This window comes from Eutrigla gurnardus (genome assembly GCF_963514095.1).
Source record: "Eutrigla gurnardus genome assembly, chromosome: 7".
Lineage (NCBI taxonomy): Eukaryota > Metazoa > Chordata > Actinopteri > Perciformes > Triglidae > Eutrigla > Eutrigla gurnardus.
The window spans coordinates 15,606,708-15,630,692 of NC_139921.1; the positions used below are offsets into that span (position 1 = coordinate 15,606,708).

The 23,985-nt window shown below is 44.6% G+C and overlaps 1 protein-coding gene across 11 annotated transcripts in view; it reads left to right on the forward strand.

The window, feature by feature from the left end:
• LOC311016438 (AT-rich interactive domain-containing protein 1B-like) overlaps nt 1–23,668 on the forward strand; it is a 159,786-nt gene extending 136,118 nt beyond the window's left edge. For 5 of the 11 annotated variants that reach the window (XM_084014111.1, XM_084014114.1, XM_084014119.1 and 2 more), the window contains 13 exons: nt 6,017–6,153; nt 7,498–7,601; nt 9,009–9,209; nt 9,820–10,035; nt 11,101–11,326; nt 15,506–15,647; nt 16,652–16,821; nt 17,682–17,814; nt 17,906–18,022; nt 18,154–18,229; nt 19,058–19,796; nt 20,123–20,253; nt 20,483–23,668. In XM_084014111.1, coding sequence (XP_083870237.1) covers nt 6,017–6,153; nt 7,498–7,601; nt 9,009–9,209; nt 9,820–10,035; nt 11,101–11,326; nt 15,506–15,647; nt 16,652–16,821; nt 17,682–17,814; nt 17,906–18,022; nt 18,154–18,229; nt 19,058–19,796; nt 20,123–20,253; nt 20,483–22,312 — 4,222 coding nt within the window. In that variant the 3' untranslated portion in view covers nt 22,313–23,668. The remainder of the gene's footprint in view (nt 1–6,016; nt 6,154–7,497; nt 7,602–9,008; nt 9,210–9,819; nt 10,036–11,100; nt 11,327–15,505; nt 15,648–16,651; nt 16,822–17,681; nt 17,815–17,905; nt 18,023–18,153; nt 18,230–19,057; nt 19,797–20,122; nt 20,254–20,482) is intronic. The other 6 variants (XM_084014115.1, XM_084014112.1, XM_084014113.1 and 3 more) reach the window with 3 other exon arrangements.
• Nucleotides 23,669–23,985: the final 317 nt, after the last annotated feature.

The window sequence follows — 23,985 nt, forward strand, 5'->3', positions numbered from 1 at the left end:
ACTCTAATGGCAAAAACAAGCGAGCACAGACAGCGTGATGCATGGACACACACACACACACACACATACAGAGTTTCAGATTGTCGTGTGCACCGTGTTGGCATTTTGCGGTGTGTCTGACAGTGTGTGTGATTAATTGCGTGCATCGGGGGGGCCCAGTGCCGTTCTCTCTCACACACACACACATACACACACACACACAGCAATGCAAATGCGGGCTGAGCCATTAAAAGATGGCTGGGCTGTCAATAAGAAGTGGCATGACATGATCCTCACTGCTGGGACCAATGAGACTGCCTGTCAGTCTCTGCTCACATTCACCAAGACTCACAGACACCAGAGAGGTGTGGCTCAGTGTGGTGCCGCCGGACGACAGGGCTGCGTCTCCTCCCCTGTTTGTTTACATATCTGTCGAGAAAGAGTGTTTCTTCACGTCGATCCTTCTCGGGGATCCATTTTGATTCACTGTTGACTGCGTTTCTTGTCTTTCTTCTGTCTTTTATCTACATCTTTGGCATGATGCAGTAATTCATGTCCTGTTGTTTTAACTGAATAACAAGGCTCACATTTGATGGGTGAAAAAACAGCATAACGGACAGCTTTCTTTTGGTAAATGTGACTTTTCCTGCACATGCTAACTTCCAAATGGTTTTCATCGTGTTTATTTAAATGTATTACTTCCAGGAAAAACTGGATGTTCAGAAAGACAGGAAAGTGTTTTCAAAGCAGATCAGTGTTCACAAATCTGAATCATTTGTCATCCTGCTGCAATCTACTGCTATCGATTTTTGTTTTTCTACAAATAGGAATTAGTCCACGGGCTGAAAGTTGTTTTGACTGATTAAAAAAGATAAATGAAAAAAAGAAGCTAAATGTTTGTTATAATGGACGTTTTTGAATACTCCCGTGTCTGTGCTGCCGTCAGAGTTGTTCGCTATCGCTCATTCTGCCTCTTTCATCCATCCCCGTCTGCTTCTGTTCTCTCTCCTCCCACCTGTTTCACTCTTTTTACCAACTCTCCCAACTGTATCGCCCTCTCCGTCTCTGTGCCGCTCTGTTATTCTACCCAGACTGTTTTATCTCCCTCAGTCTTTATTCCTCCCAATTTGCTTTTTGTTCTCCGCTGTCTCCAGCACAGCCTTGTTATGTTTTTCTTCCTCAGATCCCACTTTAGAACATCTGAGGGAGATCAGGAGAAAATTGGCCTCCGAAAACTTGCAGTTAAAGGCTCCAGTTCCCCGTTTGCTCTCCAGATCTCAGCGCAACATTCTGAAACATTCAGACCTAGTTCCTCTCCGTCTGAGAAACAAGTTGTTAGTCGTAGCACATGTCTAGTTTCACTCTTTGATGCATCAACCCCGAGTGAACTGCCACACAGCCGCCCACTCCCGACCTTCCAAATCAGGGGCTAGTTAGCGGTGATGTCACTGGCTGGCCTCTTCTCCTTTTCTTCATTAGCTTGAAAATGTCCCTTTACTACATCCCCACAAATAATCCCTCTACATTTCCACCTCTCTTCCCCCATCACCATCCTCCCCTGACTCACACACGCACTCACACGCTAGCAGACCAACTGAAACTCCAGCTTCATTACAACGGGTGAAAAGAATGCCAAATGAGCAGAGGAGGGCCACTTCTGGCATCCCATGTCTGCAGGCGTGGGTCGTGATTAAATCTTCATAAAGTGTGGCATGAGTGTGTTTTTCTTTTTCCTTCCCTCGAGCCCTCTCAGAGTTATTCCTCCACCGTCCGACTGGAATCAGGACCAAAATGAACTGCTTGTATTGGTTAATCAGTGTGATTGGTGGTTTAGTGGGAACAGTGTTGGCCTATTAGAGAGTTGGAGGCACATAAAAAAGCACCCGTTTGCTTTTTTAAAAGTGAATTTGTTAAAGAGCAGGGAAATATGTCTTTCTTATCAGAGTTTCTTAATCCAAGTTTATTCTGCTGTTGCAGTTACTTTAATAATATGTAAATACTGCTTGCTCGAGCCCTGTTCCCCTTTTTCAAAAATACAAGGTGGTTTATCTTGAAATGACATTATGTTTGTGGGAAAATAGTCTCAGTTTTATGAAAAGTTTTTGGGTGAACTAGGCTGCCAGTGTTCAGTATAATGAATTGCAGCCTCAAAAGTCCGATATGTTATGTTCAAATAACATGGATGGTGTCCAGCCTGTCACTATAGAGGAGGTACAAGTTAGCTTGGAAGAAAGGTGTGTTACAACATTTTTTTAGAGGCCTTGGATTGATGTTGGGGATTTTTTTTGGGGGAAAAGAGAAGAGATCCGAAAGTATTAAAAGGTATAAGCTTTTCTTGGCAGCAGCTTCTGAGGACAGAATTGGCTTTTCAAATGACTTTCCAGCGCTGCCGGCGACACTCTACAAAAAGTTCCTGGAGCTATAGAAACGGGCTCTGTCGAAAAAATAAGCACTTAGTAGAAGAAGAGCAAAGCTCAGGAAAAAAAATGCCGTAAATCAAAGGGAAATTGAAGGGAGAAAAATGTTGGAAGAGGGAAGAAGAGAGGAGAGGAGAGTGCTCCCAGGCAAATCCTCACCAAATAATTAATTTCTGACCTCCTTAGTAAGTAAATTTGCTAAATAAATAAGAGCAGCGCTTGAATGTCAAGAACGAGGGATGCTGCCTGTGGTGCTTTGTCGCTCGCAGTCTTGGCAGTGTTGCCGAGCGCTCTGCTTTCATTAGATGGGCAAAAATAAATGGCTTCTCCTCCATCCATCCTGAGCTGTTTGATGTTTGGGAAGGAGGGGAGGGAGAAGGGAAGAGTAGCTTTTTCTTTGGATTTAATATGTTAAAAGCTGTCCTTTTATTTTTTGCAGGGGGTTTACTCTGGCCCCCCGTCTGTGTACGTGTTGTGTGTGTGTGTGTGTGTGTGTGTGTGTGTGTGTGTGTGTGTGTGTGTGTGTGTGTGTGTGTGTGTGTGTGGTGAGTTGAGTCAGGAGTTTGGAGGAGCTATGCGCCCAAGCTGCCCTGAGAACAGATTGGGTCCATATATAATTCATGGCCTCCAGCCGATCCACTCCATCCTTCCATCCAGTAGCCTCTCTCTGGCTCTTTTTTTCCTCCCTCTCACTTTCTTCTTCACTCTTATACACACACACTCACACACACACACACACACTCACACACACACACACACACACACACACAAAGCCGAAGGATCGATAGGGAGGGACACTCAGCCATCACACACTCCTGCAGTCCCAACGCTTCTGCTGTCTCGTCCAGTTAGCAGCGCTGGGAGGCGTCAGCGCGGCCTGTCACCACGAATGAAGGACAAAGGCGCTGCCACTTCTAGAGAGACACCGTCAGCTGGTTGGCTGGCACCTCGTAACCATGGCATCCCCTTGGCAACAGCGCCCACCCCGCGGATGAACACAAGGACACGCTCACACACACTCTGCCCACGGTGCAAAAGTGGCCTTCTCTGATGCCCTTCACACATGTGGACTGAATAGCAAAAGGAGAGAGATGACTGTGTGTGTGTGTGTGTGTGTGTGTGTGTGTGTGTGTGTGTGTGTGTGTGTGTGTGTGTGTGTGTGTCTTTAGAACAAGAGGGAAGTGAAGGACGGCAAGGGTAGAGCATTTAAATAGATTGAATAGAAAAAACAATAGAATGCTGTCATTTTGAAGTGGTAAAAAAATATATATATTTTCAACCAAAGTACCAAAGCACAATTTCCACACATGTAAAGTGACGTCTCTCACCCTAACTTTTCTTTGAAACCCCAGAAAACAGTTTCCCTGTGCGTTTTCTATCTCTCTCCCTCCCCAGGCCACTACTAAACAACACACTGAGAATGCACTGGCCTGATGGTGTTAGTATAGATGTTTCTTACTTAGTGTGTGTGTGTGTGTGTGTGTGTGTGTGTGTGTGTGTGCGTGTGTGTGTGTGTTCCCTCGACTCAGTCTCATGGAACAGCGATTACCTCCAGCTCTGGGGCCCTGAGCTCAAGATACGCCCCCCATCGGTCCACCAGGGACACATACATACACCACTCAGGCTTCTTCTTGCCTTAATTTCCCTCCCTCCTTCTCTCTCTCCCTCCACCTCCCTTCTTCTTTTTCTCCTCTCCCTCTGTTTCCATCCCTCCTCTCTCTGTTCCTTCGCTCACTCTTTCTCTCTCTGCGGCAACAGGATGGGTTTTCTTTTTTTCCCTGGCACAAAGGTGCCTGAGAGCAAGATGAATGCGCTGTGCCGTGTTTTTTTCTCCCCCCCCCCCCCTCCTCCCCCCCCCCCCCCCCCACGATAGAGGCACATGCATATATTAAGTGTGATTAAACGCTGTGCAATGCCTCCATCAAGTGCTTTCTAATGGGCTTTTTTATGACATGAATTAGTCATAATGGGAGAGTGCCACAGTCGAAAACCTCCAACCAATGTTGTTGTTGTTGATTTGGGTATTTCACCATTCACATGAGAGCTTCTGCTTATATTGCTTAGCAAGTGGATGAGGGGCGTTTTTACAGTATGAATAAATGAGGTTCGCGGGCATTTCCAAACTTATTTTTTCCTTGCTGGCTCTCTTTCCTGGGAGTTTGCACGCAGTCTACATTTTTACCCGAGGGAGAAGTTGCGATGATCAGGACGTACGTTTATTTCTTGACTCAAAGAAACCTTTTTAGGGAATACGTAGGAAGCGTCGAAGGAGTCTATATTTCCCCCATTATATGGAAATGGGGCCAGATAAGCATGGATTTGGTGTGAGCTTGTTTCTTTGCCATGGAGCTCCCTTGTGCACCTCGGCCCCCATAGAGGGATTACATATGTATCATCAGCCGTGCTCTATGACTAATTACATCTGTGAGATGAGATTATGGGGAGGTTTACCAAGCCAATCCCTCCTCTTAGGCTATGTGTATCGGTTCCAACATGAGGTATTACACTATGTGTCTGTGTGAGTGTGTGAAAGAGAGAAAGATGCCAGTTAGGAGGGAATTGACTGACATAAATCCGGATATCATTTTCTTTTCGTCCACATAGAACAGTGTTGTGTTTCCGGCCAAATACTCCTCCTTGTGGTCTGACGTTGTCCAACATTGTCCCTCTGATGTCTTCCTTCCTTCCAGCTTTCCCTCCATCCTTTCTGCCTTTACATTCACCCTTACTAACATTTCACATCCTCGGTCGTCTGCCGTTTCTCACCTCTCCTCTTCCTGTCTTCCTTTCTAACGGCGTTGCATCCTGCGTTCTTTGTCTTCCACCTTTCCTCTCTTATTCATTCAACCGTTTGAGCCATTCTATCTATCTCTATGGGTTTTTTTCCCCTCTCAGTCTGTCTCCCAATCGTCTTTTATATGGTTGTCCAGGAGATAATCTTGAGACAGCAGGAGATAGACCAAATTGTTCCAAACACGGTGTTCCCTCTCAGCCCCCGTGTCACTGGCTTTAGCCTGCCTGGCATGCAATGATAGATGTTGCCTTCAATCACACATAAACACACACGCACGCACACATCCCCTGCACACACACACACACACACATGGATGACTAGTGTTCAGCAGGTTGCAGATAAGCCTCTCTGATGTCACTGGCAACACCATGTGATGAGCCGCCTGAGAGAGAGAGAGAGGGAATGGAGGCTCAGGGAGGGAGATTGAGCGGGATTGACTTCTGCTGTTACCATGGCAACAAATAACACGACCCTCTCCAAAAGCACACCTTAATTAGTTAAATTATGACTTGTGGGAGAGGGAGGAGGGGGTTGGGGGGATTGAAGAGAGGAGCAAAGAGAGGATGGCAGTATTCTGTCTCTTGTCTGATGCTGCATGCTTTCATTGTGACTTTCAGATATACACGCTGCTCGGCTTTTACTACAACAATAAAGCAGCATGGCAGTGACAGGCTGCCAAATATCATCTTTGTACGATTTTGTGACTTCTGTTCCCCTGCAGCTTTCACTGTGACCCACTTATCTCCACCACAGCCTGTCATTACATTGCAAATCTAAACTGGATTCATGATACCACTTCTACTAACATGTCCCCTTTCTGTGCCAGGCAGGGCAGCTACCAAGGGCCTGGCGTCAGCCCGGCGGCCACCATGGCTACCACTGTCCCCTACAGCCAGCCACCTGGAAACAACAGCTCAGCCATGGGCAACGCACAAGGTCCAGCCTACAATATGCCACCTTTAGGTATACTAGCTAGATGCCAACCAGCATTGTAATGCTCTTTATTGTCTTGGGGTTTAAATGCTTACATACAGTTTTTGACATTAGAAATAATGTCAGCATTTAAACCACCTCATGGCCAACAACTTATCTCTGCAATATAGAGGACGTTGATAAATCGTGAAGCGCCTGTTGTATAAGAAACCACAGCACATTGAGCCACTCGAGATGAACCTATGTTTTTATGTTGAATGTACAGCAGAACCCACACAGGCTGGTTCTCATTCAGAGGCAGAGCGAGAGGTGCAGGACTAAAAGGAGCAAAAGATAGTAAAAGGCTATGAAATCAAGAGTTACTTTCTGAGCTCTTACTTTTCCTGTAGCGCTGGCCCTCCAGTGAGCAAAGATTAATGTGGTGCATCCATTTTTCTTTCAGCCCTTCACCCCGCCGTATTGTTGTTAAATGCAACTCGGAGAGCACCGCGGCTTCCAAAATGAAAGGCACCTTTTATTTAAACACAAATATCAAGAATGTGTGACATTTGGAAAACTTCGTACGAATTAGAGCGTCAAGGTTCCTCACACCTCATCTGGTGCCCCTGGGCACGGTAAAAAGCCATTAGTTTTCCCACCGTGCCGCAGTAAGGAGGGGAAAATAAAGAGGGGAGCCTTGGATTCAAGGACCCCTTCTTTCTGTTAATAAGAAATATGCAGCTGGCGCGATGAAAAGTAGTCTTTAAGGACGTTAGCTCAATTTGAAGCGGCATGAAGGTACACAAATGTATTTGAAAAACAGAACACAAGTGTGCTTGTCAGCCGACATCTCTTGAATGTTATCCTCACCATTCTGTGCCACTTTGAATGTGAGAACATTCATGATTTCTCTCAAACTGAGGAGGTGCAGCCAGCATGGTTGATCGAGTGCACCGGCTCGCTGTTAGTGGAGCCTTATCTCATTCTCTGTCTATATCTTCCTTAAGCAGCGGTCTTTTAAACGTTTCCTTCACTATCTTCCCTTGGAGATGAATGGCTGGGAAGAATTTAGAGGGGCATTGAAGACAGGGAAAGGAAGGAAGGAAGGAAGGAAGGAAGGAACTATTTGATTTTGTCTGTGACTTTATACAAACCATTTTAAGCATGTTTCAGACTACCCAGAGTACAAAATCATTGAAAGAATACCTCCTCATTCCACTGTGGTGAAAGCACACCTATTGGGATAAAGCCTTTTTATTTTCTATATTAAGGAGGAAACATTACCTACCCACAGATCTCTCTCACTAAATGTTTTTATTCAGTTTCTCAGCTATCTTTGTTTGTGAACATTTCAGCAGTATTTTTTGAGTAAATGTTTCCTCTTTCTTGGTGAAGGAGCCATGGGAATGTCAGGAGACGGGATGATGAGCCCAGATGGGAAACCGAAAGTGGACGTAAAAAACGAAAGCAGCCCTGTCAACGAGCCTCATAAATCAAAGGTACCTCCTTGACCTTTTTCTTCTTGCTGTCTTTCTTTGCAATTCCTTCTTTCCCTTTCATTTAAATTATTTCCCTTTTTTTTTAATCTTGCTCCCTTAATGAAGCAAACCAAATCTGATCAGCATACAGTAAGCTGCCTCAGCATAGTGGGCTGTTTTTCTGTTGTTTTCTCGCCATATTTTATGATTTGTTTAACATTTACCATTCCTAATGTTTTCCTCGCTTTGTTTTTGCCCCTAGCACTCTCTTCTTGCTGATGTTTTGGCAGCCCGAGCTGCAAAAAAAAAAAGAGAGTGACACAGACAGAAAGCGAGGGCTCGGTATCTGCCGTACACACACGTTTGCACACATTCAAACAACACAAAAATACAGTGCATATGCACAACATATTTCTTCATTTATTGAATTATTCAAGCAAAAAGGAGCAACACACTGGCCTTTCCAGTAAGTCCACACACACACACACATGCACCATCCTTGTCTTAACACTTCTTCCTCAGTGCCTCACACATACACACACACATACACACACACACGTCCCAATACACAATGCTGACTTCTCATTTTGCCCTACAATTGCAGCTCGGCTTGGCTCAGCACAGCAACAACAGAACTCTGCTCTTTGCTCTCATCTACCCCTTCCCCTTGTTTTTGCTTAACATCCCCTCCCTCTCTCTCATACACACACACACTCACACACACACACCCATGCACGAACACACTCGCACCTCCATCACATCCACTACACGTCTTTTCCCTCCAAATCCCTGTCTTTTCTTTTGCTGATTACGGTAGTAGGGCCTTTTGAATTATTTAAGGCAGTCAGAGCAGCCAGAAAGACCCCCAGTGCTCCCAAAAGAGATGATCTGTCTGCCAAGAGAGAGAGAGAGAGAGTGAGAAAGAGAGAGAGAGAGAGAGAGATAGGGAGAGGGAGGAAGATAAGCTTTTGCTGACATGAGCATTCTGTACACAGACCAGAAGCACTTGTCAAGCTGTTGTTCCCTCTTTCGCAGTCTCTTTCACACACACACACACACACACACACACACACACACACACACACATGCACACACACACACACACACAACTATGTGTACACATGCACTGAAGGACTGGACACTCACACACTGATTTACACAAAGTGAAGCATGCACACATATAGTAGACACCGCGTTCTATATCTCTGGCATGCAAACATGCATTCATGCATGTAGACAAAGAGATTGGTATAAGACATGCAAAATCTTTCCACACACACACACACTGGTGGAAAGTAACTAAGTACAAGTATGCAAGTATTGCATTTGGGTTACTAGTACTTCTAGTACTAGAAATTCCATTTATGCTATTCTACATTTCCCTAATTTTTACCTGAATATATTCATCCTCACTGTTTTGCTCACCAGCTACAGGATGGCTACAGCAACAACAACAGCAGCAGCAGCAGCAGCTCCCAGCAGTGTGCGTCCCAGCCAGCCACGCCAGGCGGTGCCCTGCCCGTGCCCTCCCCCCTCTCCCCCAGCCCGGCCAGCCTGTCCTCCTACCACGGAGACGACAGCGACAGCATCAGCAGCCCCCCCTGGCCCCTCAAGGCCCCCTCCAGTCCTGTAAGCCCGAGAAGCTTAAACTGGGTGGATGTGTGCATGAACTGAATGAGTACAGGAATTACATGAATATGTAGACACAGAGACCAAACCAAGTGATCAGCGAAACAAAGTGAATTTCCCTTTATGGAAAATAATATCGGTATAAGCTATTAGCTTGATTGATTTGTGAATGACTGAAGGATTATTGTGTAATTACACGATCAGAAGCCTGTTCTTGGACCACAGAAGTCTTTTTAAACCTGTACTGAAGCCAGACATGGCTGTGTGAGATTAAACTTTGTACACCAATTTGAATTTGAGGGACATGAATGTGCTGTGAATGAACTTTGAAGTAAATACAGGCCGCACACTGAAGAAAATGCTCTAAAGAAGTGTTTATTTTTGCGTGGTCATTCGACAAGGGCCTACTTCAGGATGTGTAAATATGGGATGAAACTTTAATGATCCTCATGGGGAGAGTGGGTTGTTCTAGCAGAAAACAGCAATAGGATACGGCAAAGGAAATTAATCTGCACTATATATACTCGAATGTATAGTATATACTGTGCAGGGATGAATAAAAAGACATTTTCATTACTGTGAGCCAACTTTTCTCGTCTTCTGTCTACAGAAAGTCAACCCAAACGCCTCCTCCCTTAGTGGGGAGCGGATCACGCGACTGTTTGAGATGGGCGTGGAGCCGGAGAGGCGGGGCTGGGTGGAGCGATACCTCACCTTCATGGAGGAGCGGGGCACGCCTGTTACCCAGCTTCCCACTGTGGCCAAGAAGCCGCTGGACCTCTGGAAGCTCTACATAGCTGTTCGGGAGATTGGAGGCCTCGCCATGGTAACGTTGAGGAAGCACACGTGATGTTATTGTGTTGGAATGTTAGATTAGATCCAGCTTTACAGTCGTGAAATGCAGTAAGAAATAACAGACAGGTTCCACAAGTCAACAAGGCATTCTGAGCAGAACGTGTACACGAATATCATAGACTATTGTCCATTAGCTATTAAATATTCTCCAGCAATGTGCAGTGAAGCAGCGTGGCATATGGTGAGCTTGTAAATGTTGAGATATACTCAAGGGAATTAAATAACTCTTGAACTTATTCCTGATTCCTGAACTTATAAAAGCTTTACATATTTCACATATTTCAATTACAACTGTAGCCAGATTTACAGCAAACGGCAAAATACTACATGACCAAAAATATGTGGACGAGCAAACATTACACTTCTTATTCCAAAGCCATGGGGGTATATTTTTTTCATGCTGCTGTAATAGCCTCCACACTCTGGAAAGGGTTTTCAAAAGATTTTGGAACCCGCGGGGCTGAGTGAGGTCAGCCACTGATGTTGGGAAATAAGGCCAATGCTCGCAGTCAGTGTTCCGGTTCAGCTGGATGGATGGAGTTGAGGTCAGAGCACTGTGCAGGCCAGTCAAGTTCCTCCACACCAAAATCTGGAAAATCATTTTTTCATGGACCTTGCTTTATGACCTTAGACATTGTTCGGTCGAAACAGGAAATTACCCTCCCCAAACTGCCACAAAACTGGAAGTTCACTGTTGTCTGAAAGAGTATTGTGTGTTGTCGTATGAGGAATCCTCCTAATTGGAACTGGGCATAATGAAAAACGGCCCCAGATAAAACAGCAATGTGAGAAGTATGTGTTGTACTCAAGATTGCCCTAAAACTCTGTGGTTATAGTAAGTACAAAACATGAAGTGCACAGCTGTGGAAGTGATTATTTTTGATTAAATTCAGCAGGCTGTGGTCTACCAAACTCCAGGCAAAATGACAAGTGTGTGGCTGACGTTACTAGGATGCATTACTATATATAGAGAGTCATCAGTGATCCTCATTTGGCTCATGAATGTTTTGTCATTCCCCAACCCTCGACCGCTCAGGTGAACAAGAACAAGAAGTGGCGCGAGCTGTCCACCACTCTGAACGTGGGAACATCCAGCACCTCGGCCAGCTCGCTCAAGAAGCAGTACATCCAGTATCTGTTTGCCTATGAGTGTAAGATGGAGAGGGGAGAAGAGCCGCCGGGGGACAGCAGCGGCGGCGGAGGAGGCGGCGTGACTGGAGTGGACAGCAGGAAGCAGGTCAAGATCCAGCCACCGTCACCTGGTAAGGCCTGATAGCAGACTCATTCACTGGGGGGGGGGGTTTGTGGGTTTTGTTCACATCTCCACTCTCCCATCTGTTGGCAGCCGAACAACAGGTGCTGCTGATCAAACTACAGGTGTCAGGAATCTTTAGAGAAAGAGTGATCTGTATTCACGGCTACGTGGCGTACAACATCAACCGACACCTTGTAGGGATGTTAGCATGCTAGCATCTGGGACGACTGGTAATTGGCAGACATATTGGTTGGATGTGCAGATTTATAGAAAGGATTGATAAGCAGGTTGTGTAAATTTGTCCCCCAGTTTAGGTTTTGGTGACAGAGAAAGTTGCAAGAGATTCAACTCATTCGGTCTGAGCAAACAGTTGCATTTGATTTTGCAGCTAATTAGCTATGAGGTTCATTGAGTAAAGACATCAAATGTTCTTTTATGTTATGTAACCTGCTGTGCACATCAGAATATTTCAAGTAGTGAAGTGATTCATTCTGAGCTAAAAAATGTAAATGAATCTTGTCTATCCAGGCAGTTAAAAGGTCAGTTTACTCAAATTCCTTCTTTCTTTTTTTTTCATACTCGACGTGAGATTCGGCACTGTGAGGCTCACAGCATTTGCAAATGACAAACAAAATCTACATTGCAAACATAAAAGCTTTGAGAGAAAATGTTTTGGGGCCAAATTGACCCTTTAAACATCTAACAGTACCATGGCCAGACAGTGGGTGCTACATTATTAGTGAAGACGGCATTCATGAATCCACCAACACACCTTAAAACCCAAGAGAGGTGAACATCAGCAGCGTTTTGATGAGATGATTCTCAGTTTAATGAAGGTGCGTTCGCCACTTACACCTCAAACCCGGGACTCGCCTTTATTTGATTACAGTGCTTTAGAGGTTAAGTAATATTGTTTTGGTGCAACACTGTAACACAAAGACTGCGTATTTGTTTGTGTATACCTGTTCACGCCGCGCGTCTCCGTGCACAATTATGATGCAGGGCTCAGAAGAGGAGAGGGAAAGAGTTGGAGCGATATAGAGCAGTAAGGTCACGTCTCTAATTTGCAGCGGAGATGAGAAAAGTGACCCTGGCTTTTAAATAGAACATCAGAGCACTTCACCTGCCTGAGACACTGCAGATTGCTTTTTCCTGGTGGGAGGAAAAGAGCATCTGCCTTCATTTGCACATTTAGACACACATACACACACACACATATTTATATATATATATATATATATATATATATATACGTGTGTGTGTGTGTGTTTATATATAATAAACATATATGAATTCATTCATATTCCCTTTTGCTCATAAGACTATATAATTCTCAATTTAGCCCCCTCACATGTATTCGAAGCGACCTAAACTGGCCAATTTCACAGAATGTCATTTTGCCCACATCAGCTGATGGGACCGTGGTCCACATAATCAGAGATAGCATCTTTATTGTGAAATATGAAAAGGTCAGTGCTTGGGATGTTTAGACCTTTTGGATATGCAACATTAAACTGTAAAGTGCTTTTGCTGCAACACTTGATTGAAGTGAGATCTGTTGCACCATTTTTATATCACCTGCATTATGTAAAAAGGGTGATCCTCATGAGAGGTGAACCCCTTGTAATACTGATGTCCGACCTTTCTCCACAACGTATTCTTCTATAAGTGCTACAACGCATTCAAAACAGCTTTGCCTCTCAATGTAAACATTGTACTCGCTAAGTTAACTGCTGACATCTGGAAACAAGCAGATTGTTTAAAAGAAGTGCTTAAGACTCAGCCATGACCTGTGCAATTAGGGTTTATTTCTATGGTTCAATCAATCAAATGACTGATTTTTTTTTTTCTTTTTTTTCAACTGAAAGCTAATACTTGGGGAATTGCTCTCCTACTAAAACCATAATAATTGAATGTATATGAAAGAATGACATTATGATACATTATCTGCTCTGCTGTTTTTGAAATCAAGCTGTATTTATGGAAGAAACCAGGGGAAGATATTTATATTCCTGTATAATTATCACAGTGCCACATTCAACCCTAATCTGGCTACTGTCGACTTGTTTACCTGTGGATTCTCTCTTCTCGCTCCGTCTGGCTTCAGTGGAGCAACGTTGCCGTCTTCCCAAATATTAGGTGTTTCTTTGATGCGTACAATATTATCATAACAAATAGAAATGATGGTCAGCGCTGTGAAAATAAGACCCAAACAAGAACTACATTTGAATTACGACAAAATCTCTGAATAGGGTGCGGTGTTTTTACAATGTCAATAATAGTCAAAACAACATTTTAAGACTTCAAGTGTAAAATTACTTGAAAGACGGACACTTGCAGTCTCGGTATTTGTCTTTAACATGATTAAAAAAATCAGTATAGAAACTTTTACCACACCAATTATAACATTGTGGCTGTTATGAGAAGTGCTAAATACCAAGCGAGGAAAAAAATCCCATTAATTTGCTTTTCATGCCTCTCCATCTAGTATCGAAGCTTTCCTGCTGCAAAGTGCAAACAGCCCTACTGACACCCTGCCAGCTTATATATAGACCGACAGCCCAATGATGTCACTGAGGGAGCTTGTCCAGTGGGGGGGTGGAGGGTGTGTGTGTAGTTGCGGTGGTGGTGGTGGTGGTGGTGGTGGTGGTGGTGTGATTAATGAGGACTGGAATGTAGAACGTAAACACACTCGACCTCGCCGTCACCGTTCATTCACAAAACTGGCTTGGATGACTATACCCCCCCCCCAACCACTACCACCCCGGATTATGTCACACTCTGACACACACACACACACACACACACACACAGCCTCTCGTGCACACGCACATATCAAACGTCCGCCACATGCCTCTTGCACACGCACTTATTTCCCCTCTAAATGTGGAGCGGAGGGCACCTGAGTTCACGTTCGCCTCCACCTCCCCTCCATCTTTATAACCGTATTATGTGTCTGTCTGCCCGCCTGCTCTTGAGGAATGGTAAACCTCTTAACCTTGGCTAACCTCACCATTGTTTGCACACACGCGTGTGAGTGTGTGTGTGTGTGTGTGTGCGCGCGTGCGATTCATGTTAGTCTGAAGCAGGCATATCCCGGGAAGAGAAGAATCCCTAATGCTCGCTGCCCCGTCCCTGCCCTCTCCCCTACCTCTGCTCATCACCATGGGATAACCATCTCTCCCTGTCTTTCTCTCTCTTTCTCTTTCTCTCCGTCTCCTATGATGTAGAGGCAGGGGGTATCATTGAATAATTCAGAATTAGCATGAATTTTTAAAGCTTAAGTCTTTCTTTTATTCCTCCCCCCCTCTTGTGGAAACGTGCGGTGCAGGAAAAGGCCACTGAGGCTCTTCCAAAGAAAGTCTTCTTGCGCTAAATGCTCATTAGGATACTTTCATATTCTCTCTCCCTCTGTCTTTGTCATCTTTTAGCCGGAACGGTCCACATTTTTCTATTAAACCTGCTTCTGGGAATTTGTACCCCTTGGTTTTATGTGGTTGAGGGTTCTTTGTGTGTTGGGCTGTTATACATTTCTAGTCGTCTGAGCTGAGAAATTCACAGAAACGTGGTGTCATAACAAGAGAGCACAGTTACCCTCAGTTGCAGTCTCTTTGTGAGGGGGTGTATATTTTCTAGGAGGTTAGCTTGTGCTTTTTCAAGCGCCTCCCTTATATGTAAGGGTATGTTTGCATCGACTAATTCACTAATGGCAGATATATACACTTTTCTTTAACTACATAGTGCTCCCCAGCTTAGCCCTCCTCATGAACCCGTCACCTAAGGCATAGCACACCTAATAGCCAGATAAACCATCTTCAAACGGCTTCCAAATAAAGAGATGCGCTGCGATTCCCTCCTTCCCTCCTCGTCTCCGCGTCTTCTCCTCCTTCCCCTCCTCTCGTCCGTTCTCATCCTCTCCGTTTGCTTGAGCTCAGGTCTCATGAAGGGTAACACTGTTCGTGCTTTGGCCTTTAGTCCAAAGTTATCTCTTTAATACAGCACCTTGCTGCAGTGAGAAGCCCACTACGGACGCTCTGACTCAAACCAGCTTCAAGATCACATCTGAAGTCAAAAGGAGCCCTGCGGCCCGAATGTGTTCCGAATTTCACTGCGTTTTTTTTTGTGTTTTTTTTTGTAAAAATCGTTTAGCTGTTATGATAATAAAAAGGATACTTGTGTCTTCCAGCTAATTCCGGCGGTTCCCTCCAAGGCCCGCAGACGCCCCAGTCCTCTGGCAGCAGCTCTACAGCGGAGGCAGCGGGGGATCTGAAGCCCCCTACACCTGCCACCACCCCCCTGGGACAGGTCACACCGCTGCCCCCCAACAGGTACCACACAGACTACTATTACTACTTAGATCCATACTCTTACTGCCCCTGCAGTAGTAGCAGTAGTTCTTTATTTTCTATGATCAGTTTGATAAAACTGTACGCAGTGTTATTCATGTCAGTTAGCACTAATTGTTCCTCATGTATGAACAAGCATTATCTGCATGATATAATTGTGAACAACTTTAGTGTCGTCTTTAGGGTTTAACTCACTGATCTTCAGATACACTATTATCATTCATTTGAAGTGATTTACATGAGATTGAAGATGAAATCCATGTTGTTTTGTTGCTCTCTTGTTGCTTTATTTTGTAAAATGCCCTTCGTCTTTCCCAATTTCTGCTTGTATGACTATAAAGGGAAGCTTTAGTTTATGGCAGATTTTATTTGCAGCCTGGGAGATTTGTCTGTGATATGATGTTATATTCTCGTCTAATCAGTGTTTTCACACTGCAGTGGTTTATTTTGTGCCTTTTAAGTCCTTGCTGACACAACAAATAAAACAAGAGTGGTTATTTTATGCAACTTCATACTTTTTTCCCACAAATATATTTGACAGTCACTAGTTATTTATTCGATCAACGTTTTATATTCAAACTACATTATCGGTTTCTAAAGTATGATGCATTGTAATAGATTACACTGCTTGACAGTATAATAAACTGAGCTTTACTTTAACCAGCTACAGCATAAAGTGCTGCATACAGGTCTACAGTAATGCATCTGTAAGAATAATCCCAAAAATGTAATAATAATCACAAAAGGAATACTTTTACATTTAATAAGTGGATTTTGCTGCTAATTCTTCTTGATTTAGTTTTTTTGGAACACAGCACTGCTACCACAAAATTACACTTCCATCATTGAAACAATGTTATTTTTTCCCGTCCAAAATAAAAGCCCAGACCTCCTTCACAGCGTTTTCAGTGTATGCACTCCGTGGCTCCAGCTCTCTCACACAGCTTCCACCTTCTCCCCTCTCCCTCCCTGCTCGCCATGTGCAGGAGCAGCGTGAGCATACAGGACCCCTTCTCGGAGGTCAGCGACCCGGCCTTCCAGAAGCGTGCTACCTCCCTGCCCCCCTCGGCTCCTTACCAACAGGGCCTCGGCATGCCTGACATGATGATGAGGATGCAGTACGACGCCAAGGACCCCTTCGCCGGGATGAGGAAGAGTGAGTTAGGGGCACGCTGTGACATCCTTTCACCCAAACACTGAGCTTGATCGGTTTCCCCCATTACAACCAACATTTTGAGACCTATGTGAATAAAGTGGGGTTTTTTTTTTACGGCAACAACACTATTTGTCTTTCCACTTTTAAATGACGATATTTAAATTTAAAATGTCTCAAAACGTACATGGCTCTTCGTCAATGACTCATGCATGGCAAAGCCATTGTTGTCTTGTTGTTTGACTGTCTGATTCATTGTCTAGTCAGGACAGATGTGTGTGTGTGTGTGTGTGTGTGTGTGTGTGTGTGTGTGTGTGAGTGAGACACAGAGTTTTACTACTACAACTATGAAAGCCGCCGAGAACTCTTTGTTATGCCGCACATCCCTTTTATTGAAAACACACCAGCTCGTCTGATGTTCTTGTAGCTTAGCCTTCGTCTCATCCTAACTTTGTTCAGCCTTTTCATCCTCCTCGTTTTCAACCTTTCATCCTCTCCATCCTGCTGAGCAGCACCTGTTTTGACAAACTCATGCGGTTTAGTTTTCAGTACAAACAGCAGTTTGAGAAAGGATGGTGGCAAATCTGAAGGCTGGAGAGAATGGTGTCTGAATGAATAATGTGGTGGATGTTAGCTGCGTAAAAACAGTTGCTGCCTCAGAACAAAAGGTTTAATCACGGACATTTTTTGAATATTTGTAGAGAAATGCTGCCACCTGGTGGTTCACAGTCATATCATATTTAGACTTCTTTTCAGCTGTTGCCTGTTAAAATGTTCTTTTCCATTTTGTTCATTTTGATTCAGTCACTATTAAATAAGATCATCTGAGCTGCCTTTACCTAATTGTGTTTCCTCCTTTTCAGTGGCAGGAGCTGACCCCTACATGCCAGGACAGATGCCCAGTGGTGGTATGCAGGAAATGTATGGTCGAACCCCGTCAGCCTTGACCATGAGCCAGCGGTCGCAGTATCCATACGGGCCCGGTTACGACAGGAGGTAGGCACACAAAGCTCCAGAAGAGGGGGGTGACTTGTTTCTTGGACATTTCCCCTTACATGAGCCTACTTTCCTGTTGTTTCATCCTCAGACCCGATGTCATGGGGATGGAGGGTAACATGGGTCCTCCTGGGACTCAGAACAACATGGGACCTTCTAACAGTGAGGGCAGCATGTACTCTCCAAGTAGATACCCTTCACAGCAGAGGTCAGCACCTGTGTGTGGTAGAGACTATTAGAGTAGAAACTTAAAGCTGTGGCAAAATGATATGTCTTCATGTAACTCTGATCGTTTTGTAATGTGTGACATATTCCTCCTCCACCCTCCATTCGTTTCAGACATGACGGTTACAGTCAGCAGTATCCCAGCATGCCATATGGGATGCATCCATCTGGGATGTATCCACAGCAGCAGGTGAGAGAGAGCCCGCTCGTAAGAAATACAGTACTTTACAATTTAATACATTGTGACTCTGTAGGAACACTATAAATGACAGCCTAGCAAAACGTTAAATGGTAAACCCATTTTGAACTGGAAATGTCCTAAAATTGTGCCAATTCAACCTACAGATAATGTACTCTATGAATAAATTATCATATAAAATAGTGCTGGTGTGTTTCTTCCAATAAGACTTTAAGTCCAGTTTAGTAAAAGGGAAATGCTTTGTTGAATTTTACATGTTGTTTACATGTAAAAGCTGCTACACAAATCACATTTATGATTATAATAATAATAATAATAATAATAATAATAATTAGACTTAGACTTAGAAATAGACTTGTCTTTATTGATCCCTTTGGGATGACTCCCACAAGGAAATTGTATTTCCAGTAGCTTACAGAAAACCAAATAAATATAGAAAGTAAACAATAAACAACAATAAAACTCTAGCTAAATATAGAAGGAAAAACAATAGACAGTAAACAATTAACTCTCAGCTAAATATACACAAAAATATATAATGTAGAGAAAAAGTATAGAGGATAAATATAAATAAATAGAGATTAAATAGAAATAAGATATGTACATTTTTAAATGTACAGTGAGTGGCTACCACTCCTTCCCTTCTGTCCTCTATACCCTATTTTTCTCCTCCTTTTATTTTTTAATTATTGTTATTATTATAATTACTATTATTATTATACATTCATTATTATACTCATAATAATAACTACTGGTGCAGTGGAATGATGAAGATGAATCCTCCGTGTGTGTTTGAACTAACTATCTAACTTGCTTTAGCAGGGCTACAAGCGTCCCATGGATGGCATGTATGGACCCCCACCCAAGAGACACGAGGGTGACATGTATGCCATGCAGTACGCCAACCAGCAGCCCGACATGTACAACCACTACAGTGGTGGGTACTCAGGCCCTGAACACAGACCCATCCAGGGACAGTTCCCCTACCCCTACCCCCGCGACCGCATGGCCCCCTCAGGTCAGAGTCAGCACAGTATGATGGTCGGGGGGCCCACTCCTAACCATGCGGCCGATGGCCCCAACATGTGGCTATCCAGGACAGATCTCGGCTATCCCTACCCCAACAGACAGGGGCCGCCATCACAAATGCCACCGTACGGCTCGATGGGTAGAGACGACATGGACGGGAGGCCGGGGCAGGAGCAGTGGCACCGTCAGTCTCCCTACATGTCGTCATCAGGCGGTATGCCTCCCCTGTCCTCGCGCCAGCCATCTTCTTATTCCAACTCTCCATCCATGGCCAACCACCTGCCCAGAGCACCGAGCCCAGGGGCCTTCCAGCGCTCCATGGACTCCAGGATGTCACCCAGCAAAGCACCATTCATGTCACCCATGAAGATGCCTAAGCCCGGGATGAACATGATGGGCTCACAGGGAGGCGGGCCCCTCGGTCACTTCCCTCCCAACCTGAGGCGGGACCTCAACTACCCTCCAGGATCAGTGGAGGCCACCATGCCGATGCTCAAGCCCAGACGCAAGCTCACCTCCAAGGACACTGGTGAGATGGAGTCCCCTTCTGTCACGAGTTACTATTTTGACTGGGTTTGTGAGGTGGATGGGTTGGTGAGGCTCTTTGAAGGCGTGGTGCTGGTTGTTATTCTAGTTGTGAATCTGTAGTATTTTCATGCTCTAAAAAACAGCATTTTATCTCTGCCTTTGATGAACAGCTAACTCTAATTTTCAGGTAGAACTAGCACAACATGAGGTACATTTCATGAAAGGAATTACAATGATCTACTCTGTTCAGTGTTTTATCATTTGGACCATGTCTGATTAGCATTTCTTTTCTTCCTGATTCCAAATATCCCACTGTTTTAATCCCAGGAACGCCTGAGGCTTGGCGCGTGATGATGTCTCTAAAGTCCGGCCTGCTGGCAGAAAGCACATGGGCTCTAGACACCATCAACATCCTGCTGTATGATGACAGCACCGTGGGTTCCTTTAACCTCTCCCAGGTAAAATTAATTTCATGACTACCCCTCACTGCTGACTGATGCATTCATGCCGCTGGAGCACGCTGTGATAGTATGACAATGCTATCTTCCAGATTAATATTCCATTATGTCACTATATCGTCTAAATGATTCAAGATATGATGACTTTTTGAGGAGAAAAAAACGGTGTTAGAATTAGATTTCTTTCAAATTAAATTGTTGACATTAATTTTATCTTACGTCTGATCAGTTGCCAGGATTCCTCGAGCTGATTGTGGAGTACTTCCGCCGATACCTGATCGAGATCTTTGGCATCCTGGAGGAGTTTGAGGTGGGGACCGTGGCTCAGAAAAGCCTTTTGGACCCCGCTGCTAACCAGAAAGAAGAAGCCGTGCCTGACCAGGAAATGGACTCTACTGCCCAACCTGAACCTGAGTCAGCTCCGGCAGCCGAGACGCCGGTGGAGCAAACAGGCGGCATCGTAGCAGAAGCTCTACCAGCCACCGCAGAGCCGGAGTCGGCTGAGGTGAACACTGAGAAGGAGGAGTCTGAGGTGAGCGTCAAGAAGGCGGACAAAAACGAAGAGGACAGCGGGAAAGAGATAAAAGAAGAAGGAGAGAGTGAAAAAGGAACGGAGAGTAAAAAGGAGTGTGTTCACCAGCCTGTTGCAGAGACGGAACCTAAACCTAAACAAGCCAGTAAATATGATAAACACCCCATCAAGATTGTCCACAAAGAGGACCTGATTGAAGACATGACAGAGCACTTAGGTTACGTCACCGAGTTCACCAGCGGGTTGCTACACTGGCAGGCTGGTGGAGGTGACTCCACCGCACATATTCTAATACAATTTGAACCCGGGAGTGAACCAGCGTCCACGGCAGATGGAAAGACAAGAGAAGAAAACAAAGTGGAAAACAAGCTGGAAGACGGGAAACAACAACCACTGAAACATATCACCGCTACTATTGATGATGTTCTGTGTGCTCGGGTTGACGCCCTTTCTTACGCCCACCCTGCACGCTCCTTGCCATCCTACCCCTTCAGGGTGCATCAGGACGGGGAGCAGGACCACATCACCTTGCTGGAAGATGAGCCCCGCTGCTTGGATGAGGCGCCGCTGTCCACCACCTCTGCCTGGCAGGACTCACTGGCCAAACGGTGCCTCTGCGTCTCCAACATCGTCCGGAGTCTGTCCTTCATCCCCGGGAACGACTTGGATATGTCGCGGCACCCGGCTCTGGTTCTTCTTCTGGGCAGGCTGCTCCTGCTGCACCACCAGCACCCGGAGAGGAACAGATTACCCCCCAGTTACCAGAGAGACGAGCAGAAGGAGCAGGGGCTGTCGAGCAGCAAAGAGGAGTGGTGGTGGGAGTGTCTGAGACTGCTCAGGGAGAATGCTATGGTCACTCTGGCTAACATCGCGGGTCAGCTGGATCTCTCCACCTATCCAGACACTATCTGCCTCCCCATCTTGGATGGCCTTCTCCACTGGATGGTGTGCCCTTCGGCTGAAGCCCAGGACCCCTTCCCATCGGCTGCAGCCCACTCCCAGCTCACTCCCCAGAGGCTGGTGCTGGAGTGCCTCTGCAAGCTGAGCATCCAGGGCGGCAACGTGGACCTCCTGCTCGCCACGCCGCCTTTCAGCCGCCAGGAGAAACTCTTCACTGTCTTGGTCCGCTACGTGGGTCAGAGGAAGGTCCAGGTGTACAGGGAGATGGCAGTGGCTGTTCTCTCCCACCTGGCACAAGGAGACCCCACAGCAGCACGCGCCATAGCCGTGCAGAAGGGCAGTGTGGGTAATTTGGTAGGCTTCTTGGATGATGGTGTCAGCATGGCGCAGTACCAGCAGAACCCTCACAGCTTGCTGCACATGGGGCACCCCCCGATGGACCCACCGAGCATAAACATGATGTGCAGAGCAGCTAAAGGCCTGTTGGCTATGGCTAAAGTAGAGGAGAACAAGAGAGAGTTTGTGCTGTACGAAAGCAGATTATTAGACATCTCCATTTCCTCTGTGCTCAACGCAGGGGTGGTGGCTATTATTTGCCAAGTTCTCTTTCACTTGGGGAAATTATGACAAGAGGAGAGGCAGAACTCGCGTGGCAGACGCTAAGGCGGACAAGATACTTCTGTGGTTTTCTATTTTTATTTATCAAAATGACAGAAAATGTTTGTTTTTTTTAAAAGAAATATCCACATAAACAAAATATCTCTCTATATGTATAGCTTCTGGGCCCCGTTGAAAAAAAAGGTGGGTTTGGGATTTCAAAGCTCATTTTAATACAAATATTTAATACCTGCTGGTGTTGGATTGCTACTTTTGTTTGGCATTTGTTTTTGTTTGTTTTGTTTTCAGCCAAAGCTGCCACCAGATGTTGGTGCTGAATTACGTGGTTCCTTTTGAGTCTATGAGTCGTGGAGATGTTTTTCAGTTTTATAAATGCTAATATACTCATCAACATTTTGTTAATGGAGAGTATTTATTTAAAATGTGACACTGTACAGTAGTTTGAACTTTTTTGCCAACAGTTGTGGGGGGAAAAAAAACACTGACTTTTCAAATTGAAATGTATATGTCTCCATCGCTGGAAGATAAATTGTGCAATAGGACTCCAGAGCAAGTTGTCCCTTTTTGAGAACGAGAACCTTAAAAGATACATGCAGTGTGTGCTTTAGGCCAGGAGGAGGCAGCATTGCACCAGCCAATCAACATGAGAGAAGCGCATCTGTTAAAATAAGTGTCTAATTTATCAATCATAGCCTCAATGACTTTCAGATGAACTTTGTGTTTCCTAAGCACTTGTGTTATGTCTGTATTTTTTCATCACTGTGTATATAAACAGTTGTACAATGGACGCACATGATTCTTTCAGTCTCGATCAAGCATAGCAAGAGATGGAACTTTCCGACTATTATAAAAAAAATAATGCTTTTATTGTTGGTAAAATTTGTTATTGTTATTATACATATTTTGTTAATGGGGTCAAATATTTGAACATGGCAGATGTAACTGGTGTTTCACTGTAAAAAAGAAAAAAAATCCTGTATGCATTGTATTATAGCTGAGAAAACAATCGCTTTGGTTATCAAACGTGGAAGTGCCAGGGTGAGAGGATATCTGGGCGAGGTGACGTGAGAAAACTGAACACATTTCTGTTCATTACTGTCCTCCATTCATGTCAGTGGGCATATTTTTGAATCTAGATGATGCTCAAAAAAGAAACGTGTGAAAAGAACCTTCAAAATGTCCAGAAAGCTCATTGTAAAATTTGCCTTTTTTCTTATGACTCCATGTCTCTCTTTTATTCAGTATACACATTTATACTCTGTGCTGCACATGTCACAAATAAATGTATGATGAACATTGTTACGCACCAGAGACGTTGCATTATGTCCAGACAATCTTAGGCCAATAAAACAAACATTAACTGCTTACACGGACTGCCTGTTATTAATGGGAAGGACTTCGACACAGTCACAACTGACTCGTGCAGCCTCGTACAATGACATACCGCAAGAGTCCAGAGGACACGTGATAAGAGAGCCTGATCGTTTTTTTGTATTTGCTGGAGTTTAAATATTTCAGCTTTAAGATAAAGATGGCCACTACTCAGGTATCGCTTCAGACGTCTCTGATGTGTCATCAAAATGTTTCCGCATGACTCTCAGTTTTGAATGTAATCTCTAATGACAACCAGGACATCATCAGGTCAGCTGTATTACTTTATATCTTATACTTCATTTTATTTT